Genomic DNA, 12,459 nt, shown 5'->3' with positions numbered 1-12,459 from the left:
TCTTCAGTTTCCCCAGTGTAGAGCTTGGAGATTATGGTTAGGTGAGGGAAATGGGACACAACCGGTGTGGGACTGTCACCATTTTCAATTACTCTAGGTCGCTTCTGAGGAAAGTCTCATCGATTGGGAGCCCTTGTGTAAAATGATTTTTCTGATGTATATTTCAAAGAGAGACTGCTAAAGTTAATGGGTCCAAAGCATTACCTGCTTTGGAAATTACACATCTTTTATATGATCCTCATTAATCTATGGGCTGCCAGCAGTGTTCTGGGCACTTCCATGCAGTACTTCCTGCCAGATCTCTAAAAAGGATGTTTTTTCACCAAAGTCAGGCCTACAGACTGACTTTAAATTAAAACGACACTTCTAGCAACTTTACAGAACCAGTCCAGGATGCGTGTGTGTGATGAATTTCAGCATCTCTCCTATTCACAGGATTCTCTTTGGAAGTGCTCAGAGCACTAGGATATCTCTTGGGGTCTCCGACAAAGACCAGGCATGCACCAAACTCAGAACTGGGGGAATGTGCTGTGCGCACGTATCAAAATCCCATCTCGTGGGTCCCTTTTTTTTGGTCTGCTGGCGTTGAGAGTGTCCTTTAAAGATAACACTTCCATTTAAATAGCGAGGAACTTCATTATTGCCAGAGGAATGGTGATAACAGTCTGAAAAATATGTAATAGCGTTAAAGGTTTTGGCCTCATCCCGCTTTTTGTCTCACCCAGAGTTGGCAGCCCATTGGAGAACGTCGTTATAAAAGACGTGAAGGAGAACCCAAAAGGTTCCGTTGATTTGAGGAACAAAGTGATGTCCTTCTGAGAGACACTGAGGGCAGTTTTAGTTAATGCAAGAACTTTATTCGTTATTAATTATTATTATTTATTTTATTTTTACGGTTTGAAAAGTTCAAGCGCACCCCCTCCTGGAGATTTGACTTTGCTAACAAAACAAATGAGAAGATAAAGTCAAGATCAGCTCAGGTCTTCCTTGGCCTCGCTGCTCCCAGGGTTCCTTCTGCTCAGCACACCCCCTAGATCGTGTCTCCCCCTAGAGGAAAACACGCTCAACTTCCTTTATGTTCAACTAATGACACCTTAGTCAGTGAAGCAACAAAATCCACGTAACACTTTCCTAGCCATTTCTGGCAAACCTTGCAAGCCTGTTACAACCCCATTTTTATAAATGATACAGACTTAAAAGCAGCCATGAGTACAGTATGACAAAAAATCTATTTGTAGGAGGGCATCTGCAACAATGCCTGACCCTGCGATTTGATGAGTACTCTCAGTACGCATTTGATTGCACTGGGAGTTGCTTAGTAATTTGCATGAAATCCTAACAGTTTATACTTTACTAATTCCAAGTGTCGGTTGCCAAAGATTAGCCCGTTGGTGTTTAGTTACTGGTTGTGCAATTGAACATGACATTAGAAACGCTCTTTTCCTTTAGTGAACTGGAAATTTCTGGAATGAAATGGCCAGGTGGGTCTATTTTGGAGAAAATGCAACATTAACTGAAACAGAATGTAACTAAACTTTTTTCTAGCGGGAGTTATTTTTACTCTAATGGCAGTGCCATTGCTGCATAAAAGTCCATTGTAAAGATCTCGCTACAGGCGTGAATGTGGAGAATGAAAGGTGTGAAGATTTCTAGCAATAGCATTTTATTTCCAAACAAGAGAGGCTGAAGGAATTGTATTGGGTAAAGTAATCTCAGGAGCAGTTTCAAATTCCTCAGGATAAAAGTCAACAGACGTTCCAGTGGATGTGGAAATGGAAAGAAAATAAGCAGCCTATAATGTAATAGTTGCTTGGCACAGTATAGTCCTGAGTCATGATCGAGAACTGAGATCTTAAAATTGTATTATTTTATCTTGAAAAATGTCTCAATGTAATGAATACACTTGAATCTAGGTTTGTGGGGTTTTTTGCAAGTCCTAAAGCTTCAGACCAGTCTCGTGGCAATTAGCAGCTCCTTGGTAATATATACTTTAAGAAAACAGGATTCTGATTTTAATTATCTTTGTGCACCAGAGTCTGGGTGTTGAAATATTTTAACACCCTCCCTGCTCAGCAGTTGCTGTTTGTTATTTAGTGTTAGAGCAGAACATGAAATGTTGAACTGCAGTGGTGGGTAGACAGAATTTGCCCCCGGGGACTGGGCAGAACAACAGGAAACTTGAGAGGTGCCACAGGGTGTTTCAAGGCTGGCTAGAAAAGTGCCGTATCATTCAAGTGAAATGATCGGTATTTCAGAGTCTTACTTTGAAAAGTAGCTACGTAAATGGCAAATTTCCTCTCTGCTATACTTGGAGGCTTAAGTGGCAAAAATAATGCAAGTGTGGAACTGATCTTTATCCTCTTATCTCCTCAACTGAGAGTGAACAAGCCACATTTGATTCCTGTCTGTATATCAGCAGAATTGTTTACTGAACTCCAGCAGTTTCCCCTGTGCCAAGCCCATGGCAGACAATGGGGGTTGTCACTGGCAGTGTAGTTTGGCCTACAGAACCTTTGTTACTGGTGGTGATATGCAAGATCCTGGCTTGCTTCTTGGAACGCATGCTGAGTTTGCAAGCCCAACAGTTGAGGGATTGGGGGCTTCTTTAACTCATAAACTAAATGCATTTGATATGGAAACCCGTTGGTGCATTTACAGAAAACTTTCACATCAAATGGACTGAATGTGATTTGTTTTCAGGAGGATCCCTCCTCTCTTTAATTGCTTTGGGCCTGACCCAAAGCCTGGTGAGGTTCTCCCCCGCCTCCCCCCCCGATTTTTCACCCTGCTTTTGTATCAATCAAATAACTTGTTTTATTAGGAAAACACATTACATTGCATGAGATATATGTATTACGATAATACATTAGTCTGTGTGTATATGCAAAGCTGCCTGTTGAAGTAAAGCTATATGTATTAGTCTAGAACAGTGTTTCCCAAACTTGGGACGCCGCTTGTGTAGAGAGAGCCCCTGGCGGGCTGGGCTGGTTTGTTTACGTGCCGCATCCGCAGGTCCGGCCGATCACGGCTCCCACTAGCTGCGGTTCGCTGCTCCAGGCCAATGGGAGCTGCTGGACGCAGGGGCCTGTACGTCCCTCGGCCCGCGCCGCTTCCAGCAGCTCCGATTTACGGTTCAGAACACAAGGAATTATTCAAAAGTTTAAAACAAAAACAGGAGAAAAGGATTAAGTTGAATGTATGTGCTACAAATGGTGGGGCCCAATTATTAAATCTAAATATTTATAGACTAATAGTTCTATGTCTACAACAGTAAACTGTTTATTCAAATAAAAAGTTTTATTTGGGGATTAGAGATGTATTGTTTTCTCAAACTCAGAGGTGGCTGTTTTAGTTCTGTGGCAAACCACATTGAATTCCATTCATCGAAGCATTAATCTACTGCAGGGTTCTCAAACTTCATTGCACTGAGACCCCCTTCTGACAACAAAAATTACTACACGACCCCAGGAGGGGGGACCAAAGCCTGAGCCCCCACAAGTCCTGCAGCCCCAGACAGGAGGGCCAAAGTCAAAGCCTGAGCCCTACTGGCACGGGGGCCAAAGCCGAAGCCACAGGGCTTCAGCCACAGGCGAGGGGGCTGTAACCTGAGAACCGCCACCCCAGGCTTCAGCTTCGGCCCTGGGCCCCAACAAGTCTAACGCCAGGCCTGGCGACCCCATTAAAAAGGGGGTCACGACCTAAGTTCCCTCTAAGCTGCATGGCTGTGCAGCTGCCTATTAAACCACGTGCAGGGGAGAGGCACCCCTCCCCGCCAGCCCCAGCATAGACCTGCCCTGGTCTTACCAGGGCTGCGGGAGAGGAGCCCCACCCTCAGCCCAGCCTGGCCCAGGCCCGCCGGAGCTGCCAGGGAGAGGAGCCCCTTCCCGCCTGCTAAAGTGCAGACTTGCCACGGCCGGGGAAGAGGAGCCCCTCCCTCTGCCTAGCCGTGCCGGAGTTGCCATGGCTGGGGAGAGGCTCCTCGCCCCCAACCCCGAGCTGCTGTGGTGAGAGAGGACTGGGAGGAGTCCTTTCTCCCCACCGCAGCCCCAGGGCAGCCTGTACCCTGAACCCCTCATCCCTGGCCCCACCCCAACTCTCTGCTCCAGCCCTGAGCCCCCTCCTTTCCCACAAACCCCTCAGCCCCACCCCAGAGCCTGCACCCCCTCGCACCCCAACCCTCTGCCACAGCCCTGAGCCCCCTCCTGTACCCCAAACTCCTCATCCCCAGCCCCACCCCAGAGCCTATACCCCCAGCCAGAGCCCTCATCCTCCAACACTCTGAACCCCTTGGCCCCACCCCCACCACATGAATTTTGTTATGTGCACTAATAGGAAGGTCACATATCCCCTCCATATTGATGCACATAACAAAATTCATTACGCACATGGATGTAAAAAATTAGAAGGAACACTGGTCACGAACCACTTTGGGGTCCCGATCCAGAATTTGAGAAATGCTGATCTACTGAATACTTTCCCCCATCCTTCTGTCCACCAAAATAAACCTTGATATTTACCCTGCAAAATTAATCTTTTTCCCACCGATTTTTACCTGTTTTTGTTATTGTAGTAATAAACATTGATAAATTCCTGGGAAAAATTAAATAAAATAAAAACTAAAAACAAAGGGCCCTACAGATAAACCACTGAGGGACAGAGAAATCTAGTGATTTGTCTAGGACTAGACAAGAAGTCATTGGCAGAGTTGAGAAATGAATCCAGATCTTCTGAATCCCCATTTGGTGCCGTTCCCGCCAGTCCATCTTTTCCCTGGATAGCCTACCGCAGGGGGGGGGAGGGGTGTGGTGTGTGTTGTGAGGCACAAAACCGAAGAGCACCGTTTTTTAGCTGCCTGGGAAGTGTAAATCAAGTTGAACACTTTATCCTCCCTTGTCGGGTTATAACCCGTTAGGAGTTCTCAATGTGGAAATGCGGGAGCCCTGTGCCTGCTAGAATGGCTGCTTGTGACTCTAAAACTGCCTCTCGCTTTCTCCCCAGGGCGCAGGAGTTACACCTGAGAGCCGAGCCCCACTCCTATCTCTCTGACATGAGCAAACAGTCAGAAATAGAGTTCATTGAAACAAAACGACCGCGGCTAGACCTGCTGCAAGACTCGCTGATGCGGCACTCGCCTCTACTCAACCAAAATCAGCAGGGAGGGACGGAAGATCTCTCAAAGGTAAGGAAAAGAGCCCCACACAGCCTTAGGGCGCTAAGCAGGTGCAGACCATGTGTTATATGGCGCCTGTGGGAATTGCATTTGCTTTACTGCCTGGCTCCTACAGGTTGCCTATGGGTAAGATTAAGGTTTTATCACAGTTACTTTTAGTAAAAGTCAGGGACAGGTCACGGGCAATAAACAAAAATTCACGGAAGCCTGTGACCTGTCCCTTGTTTTTACTAAAAATAGCTGTGACAGAAGGGGCTGACGGGGAGATGAGAGCCTGAGCCCTGCTGCGGGGGGGGTCCTGCACCTGCGGCAGCTGGGAACATTGGGTGCCCGCAGCGGCTGGAAACTGCGGGGGCCCCCACCAGCTGACAGCTCCAGCCCCGCCACCCTGGGCTGAAGCAGAAAATGTCTGAGGTCTCTGGAAATCACAAAATCCGTGACTTCTGTGACATAATTTTAGCCTTACCTATGGGGCCTGTAATTCTGTAGTTCCTTGAAAGCTCCATGCACCATTTGATGCAATACAGCCTTGATGGCTCTAGCATTCTGCTAGATGTTGTCAGGGCTGGATGCCCTGTTCTAAGGGGTGTAGGTTTTCATTGTAAGTACTATAATATGCGTGCGTTTACTAGGCTGTTAGACATTCCAGTCACTAGAGCAGCTTGACGCTGCCCTTGACCCCGCATGGCGTTGGGAAGCCCTGCTCCTCTGGATATTGGGCCCTCTGATGTAATTTTACTTGATCTTTTTCTTTCATCCTGTCTGTCTATTTGCTAGCTGTGTGTGAAGTGTTCTGTGGTTGGCTGGCTGCTCTGTTCCCCTCATTACAGTTGTACTTCCCTTGCTGTGAACATTTCTGAGTCATCTTGATGAAGGAGAATAAGTTACACACTGAACGGCGGGTAGAGCAGCCCTTTATAATCTTACACAATAAAGCCTCCCTCATCCGAACCTCATTTAACAAAATAACTCATTTATCTGAAACGGCACTGCCTCCCCATGTAATAACTGTGATTTAAAAATCCCCAGCTTAGTGAACTCCTGCTTATTTGGATCAGTTTTGATGCTGCGTTTGGATAAACAGCATTTGACTTTTCCCTCAGTCTGAAATTCTGTCCAGATTCATGTCTCTCTGCGTTGGCAGACAGATGGCATTAGCCTGATCGAGCCATAGCTCATTTTTATGGTGCATCTAATTCTGGGCTGTCAATGTGAGTTCTTTGGACTCTGAGCCCGTTGATTAATAAAACTGGACCCAAGTTGCATTGAAAATGAATAGGTTAAGTATCCAAATCTAGGGGTAACGTGTGTGCGTTTCACACTAATTGCTTTCCCGCTTGGGAGTGCCAGAACATTGTGATTTCTCCTGATCTAGAGGCATGGGCGACCATGGTTGCAAACCTCCAGTAATGGAGATGCCACCTAAGAAAGAGAACGGCATTGTTCGGCTTCCAGGGGAATCTCATCAAGCCGTCCTGAGCGGGAAAGACATGTAGTTTCAACTAGAAGGGTGCAAAGCTAGAGAGAATGAGGATGTTCAGGGATCCCAGAGGACTATTATGGTGGACCTCCCTGGTGGTGGCGGAGAAGCTCTGGAATGAAACTGATACAACCGGTGCTCTGATGGCTCAGATCCCTGTATAATTAGTGAAAAGTGACAAAGAGTCCTGGGGCACCTTATAGACTAACAGACGTATTGGAGCATAAGCTTTCGTGGGTGAATACCCACCTCGTGTATAACTAGTGAGACTCCATTGGAAAGGGGTAGAGCAGTCTGCACTTAATGACCAGTACTATGTGGGACTAGGACACCTTCCCCAGGTGAATCAGATCTTTCCCCTACAGCCTTGATAGTATTTTCCTCTGAAATAACCCTTCCTGGGCACCCTAGCCCCTTGCATTCCACAGCCACTACTGTTCCAGAAAGCATCATCAATGAGGAGTACTGTGACCACCCCGGAGTTTTTCTTTCAACACCATTGGGATGGAACCACATGTTCAGCTGACTGCTGGATTAGATATCTTGTGATGGGGTGGAAAACAAACCCTTCGGTTATGTGGTTTAAAGCAAAAAGCTCTTGTGGAGAAACTGTCACAAGCTTCTCTATCTACACATTATTTCAGTCAACACTTTTGAAGGCCAAGACTATAACAGGGTTCAAAAAATAACTAGATAAGTTCATGGAGAATAGGTCCGTCAATGGCTATTAGCCAGGATGTACAGGGATGGTGTCCCTAGCCTCTGTTTGCCAGAAGCTGAGAATGGGTGATATGGGATGGATCACTTGAGGATTCCCTGTTCTGTTCATTTCCTCTGGTGCACCTGGCATTGGCCTCTGTCGGAAGCCAGGGTACTGTGCTAGATGGACCTTTGGTCTGACCAGTTTGGCCGTTCTTATGATGTTTTCCAGAGAGAAATGTATAAGCTAAGCCACTTGGAAGCCTTAGCTAATGAGTATAGAGAGAGAGCAGTTGCTTCTTGGTCTGTGACACGTCTTATGGTCATTTTCTGGGAGTGTCAAGTGTTTGTTTAAAAAAAATAGATCAGTGAGATACAATTCAGGAGAAATATGCTCCTACTGGAGGGATTTGAAATTACAGGATCTGCTATTTCAAACTGGTGGGAATCTTAGTGGAGCCTGAAATCACCATTTGAAAATTTTCTTTGTTCCATCACCCAGGAAATGAAATTAAGTGATCTCTCTTAACCCCGTACTATGGATTGCTGATTGTCCTCAGCTCCCACTGAAGTGGAGGGGAGGTGAGGGCTTCCAACATCTCTTGAAAGCCTAGTACAGGTGTGGTGCTAGAACCCTTCATCCCAGAAGATCCATCGTATGCCTTTTCAGTGCCATATAGACCAGGTTGGATGGGACCTCTGGGTTTATCTAGGCCATTTGCCCCCATAATAGGGTAGAAGACAGCCTGTTCTAAACCAAGAAAGGCCACCTTTGGCACTCACTGGTGTCAGTGTACATCTAAAATAACTACTAGCCTTCATGGAGTTATTCTAATCCATTCTTATAGGCACCCCAGCTCGCTCGTCTAATTAAATCTTCAGCAATATTTCTCCACTCCTGGTAGAGTTACACTGACTTCTGATCTGAAGTAAATCTTCACTAGTATGACCACCCTCTGCCTGGGTGTGTGGCTGAAGGGAGTACCTCTTGTACATGCTGGCCTGGGATTCTCTCCTTTTGCTGCCAGTGACTTCTTCATGAGTGACTGTGAAGATCCCTTCTGTGGATGCTGTCAGCTTTCCCACATAGCACCTGTGACTTTGTGAAATGGCGCATTGTATGTGTGTCCTCGGGTCCTTGTTGCTAATCCCCGCTTAGCACTGTCCTTGCAGACACTTGGCCTTTGCTGTCACACTGCTTATTTTAGCACCACCTTAGTGTTCACACTTATTCATCATTCCCCTTGGTTCTTACAAGTTTATCTTTGCTAGCTTTGCTCCCTCCTCCCCCACGTGTTTCATGTGCAGATGAACGGATGTCTCCGTTGCTGTGTATTCACCAGCCATGCAGACGAAAGACAGCACGCCTTGAGTCTCTGCATTGATCCTAGCGGCGGAGGAGATTTTCATGTACATATATAGATTATACATACACAGGCAGCATGGCTGAATCTCTGTAAACTGGAGATAATACTGGCCTCCTTTGGGATCTAGTGAAGAAAAAACATTACAGAAGAGCTGGGTGGTGGTATTATTATTATTACTCAGATGCTCCCTTGGAATTGTGACTTCCATTGTTGGCTAGTTCTTTTATTGCTTGTCTTTGTACATAAAATGTTTTTGTTTCAGACCAATAACTCCTAGAATAATAATGGGGAGGGGGCATTATGAAAAGGTGGTGGCACCCAGGCTAAGACATAGGTTTGACAGAACCAAAGTGTTGAGAACTAAAGGGGTTATGATTTGATGTAGATTTAAAAAAAATATTTAAAATTACCAAACTAACCCTTTTAAAATAAACTTGTAATGACACGTTCAGGCGAACAATTGACTTGCCAAGTTTCACTCTGACTGCACGTTCCCGAGACCAGGTCACAATAAATTCCTGGAAAACAGGGTTTACAATGGAAAAGGCAGTAGCCCATTAACTAATGCTTTGAATGCAGCCCTGCAAGGGATTAAAGACCTCTTCTAAGGCATTCAATAGTCCTGTTTCCTGTGTTTTCCTATTCATTTCTCTTCCATTGTGCGGTGTCTTGGCAGTGCCACTCCGAGCTAGACTTCCTCAAATAAATCTTTCCCTTCCTCTGTGAGAGGCGGCCGTGGGTTTAGAAGTAACTGAAATTCAAGGTTACTGACCCCTACAGGCTCAACTGTCCATAAATCTCAAACTCCAGTGACCTCTCACCCACCAGCTGCTCGCCCACGCTATGGCCCAGCTAGAGATTCAGGTGAGATGTCAGGAGTGTGGTTAGGGCTTGTATGCAGGGCAGGTCTGCAACCTGCCCTGAACTTGCTAATGCAGCTAGTCGGAACGGTTAGCTGGTAAACTACCAGCTGTGTTTTCTGTTCTGTTTTTTTCTTCATGGCTTTGTTATGGGAACGTTCATCTGTTTCTGGGATTAACCTCTCAGAGTTTCCAGTGGGCTGGGTCTCACCGCTATTAATGAAACTGGCTGGAACTTGTGTTGACCTTGGCAGAGGCCCCAGTTGGCTAGGAGGTGACTGGCAGAAGCATAATCCCTAATTGAGTAATCCAGCCCAAGGGGGTGTGGACGCCACAGCTCTTTGAACTCGGAAAGCTGCGGCATTCAGGCAGGATGCGTAGGAGGAGCGGGGCATTCAGAAACTCGCTGAGCCCCATGGCCTGCCTTTGAATTCCTGAGGAAAAGTGAGGTGACACCTCTGCTCCATCCGCTTGTTGGTAAAGGGTCCAGGTTGTGGGAATGGCCCCAGAAAGCCATGTTTGGAGAGAGCTGCATTAAAACCCAAGGCCCTCTTCTCATTTATTACTTTGGAACAACAATGCAAAATGGCTGAGTAATAAAACAAGTCTGACAACAGGAACCATCACCGAAGTGCCTTTCTGTAGCCGCTGGGCTTGTGACTTGTACCCAGAGCCTCCGCTCACTTTCGACTTCCCCTCTCTGATTTTGTTTAGACCACGTAGATCCAAGCTTAGTAACTAGGGCTTCTTTTAATGAGGCTGTGGTCACTGTGGTGCCTCCTGGCTTATGCACGCCGTCCTTTAGTTCAGGACAGGTAATGGCAGCCGTCGACAGAAGGGATTGTGTGTCTGATTGTGATCGGGTCAGATATTGCATGCTAATTGGAATCATACCAGGACACTAGTTGGATGAGAGACCTGCAGGAAGTCCCCAGGCTGCTGCGGGTATTGGGGATTCAGCAAGTGATGCTTTTCCATCCGAGCACACGCTGTTGCACTAGGCGGCACTGTGCTGGGGTGTGGTTTTACTGGACCCATGAAAGGCCAGTTACCTACAGCATCATGCCCTGAAGGTTTTGCAGGCAAGGAGGAGTAGAATTGCTGTTTCCAAAGCTGGCTCTTGGTGTCTATACTTGGTGTATCTTTGGGCAGACCCAGTAGAGAGCATATATCTGGCCTCTGCGCTGTCTTAAAAAGAAAGATACATCTATTCACATCAGTTTAATCTAGAAAGTGGCATCAGGACATGCAGTTGAGCAGATGTAGGAGGGTTCTGCAGCATGCAACATATTAATCCATCTGCCTGTCTTTTGCTTGGGCTGTTTATGTGTGTGGTTAAAAATCTGATTATAAAAATGATTCGCTCTTGGGTGGGGGAGAGCTGATGGTGGAGGAAGGGTTTGGGATTAGGAATGAGATGATTCAAAATGATTTCTGGGAAGATGAATGGCTTGTTGGCTTTCTGTCTCATTCCAGACATATTTAAAAGCTGAAATGTTTGCATTGCTTGTGTTTTCGTACTGCAAACACTGCTGGCTAGCTTGTCTTCTCTCCTTTCTTCTTTTTTCCTCCTCCTGGATGGATTAATTTTTATTGCAATACAAACACGTGTGTTGGTGTAGTGCTTTTGGCTGCTTCTGGCCTGCTACATATTTCATCCTTCACCTGCTTTTGCATGTGCTGACCTGTGTGTGTGTGTGTGTGTGTGTGTGTGTGTGTGTGGCTTGCTGTGGTTGTGGAAAATATCCATTAAGTTGCACGGACAGGAATTGTTTGAGCCACCACCACAATGCAATTATTGTGGGTCAAATGCGTAGGCTCATTTGTCAATAGCATGCACTGTACAAACACGGGGGAGAGAAAGTCAAAAAAGAATATTGTGTCCGATTCAAACTGTAGTCAGGCAGAATGTAAATACCTGAGCTGGAACTTGCCAAGGACACTGGGGTTAGCACCCTGACATGGCAAAAAGTGCTATCCATGGTCTTTAATGATACACATAATCAGGCCTTTGGTTTAACTTGTCATCCAAAAGACAGCCCTGTCAAGAGAGCCATGAATCATGTCGAGTAGGGTTAAAGATGCCAACGCAATGAGAAACTCCATCAGGGAATTATTCACCTGGAAATTTGTGCCTGGAATGCAGGTTTTTATTTCTCACTTCCTTCTGCTCATTTATGGTGATTGACGCTGAAAACAACCATTTAAATTGCCTTTCAAACCATAACTGTGGAAAAGAGATATATGTTAAGGTTGGCTGCTTTTTGGGAACCTGCCTCATCGTTTACATAATTAGACCTTTCTGTTCTGTTCAATCAATATTACAAGGTTTGTATAGTGTGACATCTCACCTAATCCGCTTGGGGTGAAAGAAAACCCTTTAACTTCATACACTGTGCCTCTGTAATTGGAAGAAATATTGCTAGATTTTCTGCTTCTGAAGGGAAATGTTACAAGCTGTGTGTGCTGCAGATACATGTGTGATTTTATATATGTAGATGTATGGTAGCTACAAGGCTTTTGAAATCTGGCTCCTTAATGGTGAGCTCTCTTAAGCACTGAAATTCTCATTCACTAAACAGAATTAGGCTTGGTTAGTAGTTGGATGGGGATCTTCCAGGGAAGACCCGGAGTGGTGGTGGTGGCTAGAGGCAAACAACAACAAACAGGGTAGTTTGGAACCAAAACTGACTTATTTATTTATTTGGTTTTTCTGCCCAAAACAAAACAAAAAAAACCGTACGCACATTTTGAACATTGTTTGACAATTAAATTTCGTTTTGAAAAGAAATGTTGAATGGTTTGTTTAGAAAATGTCAAGACCCTTTCCAATCCCCCCCCCCCCAATCTTTTTCTGGCTGAACCTGTTTGCCGCCTTCCGCA

At 45.8% G+C, this 12,459-nt stretch overlaps 1 protein-coding gene across 9 annotated transcripts in view; it reads left to right on the top strand.

Moving 5' to 3' along the window:
* Window positions 1-12,459, top strand: part of NCOR2 (nuclear receptor corepressor 2) — a 391,355-nt gene that overhangs the window by 145,873 nt on the left and 233,023 nt on the right. For all 9 annotated transcript variants that reach the window (XM_034791186.1, XM_034791190.1, XM_034791189.1 and 6 more), the window contains exon 4: window positions 4,999-5,179. In XM_034791186.1, coding sequence (XP_034647077.1) covers window positions 4,999-5,179 — 181 coding nt within the window. The remainder of the gene's footprint in view (window positions 1-4,998; window positions 5,180-12,459) is intronic.

The sequence above is a fragment of the Trachemys scripta genome, chromosome 15 (genome assembly GCF_013100865.1).
Source record: "Trachemys scripta elegans isolate TJP31775 chromosome 15, CAS_Tse_1.0, whole genome shotgun sequence".
NCBI lineage: Eukaryota > Metazoa > Chordata > Testudines > Emydidae > Trachemys > Trachemys scripta.
The sequence above is the reverse complement of the archived record's forward strand: the minus strand, read 5'-3'. Positions and strand labels throughout refer to the sequence as shown.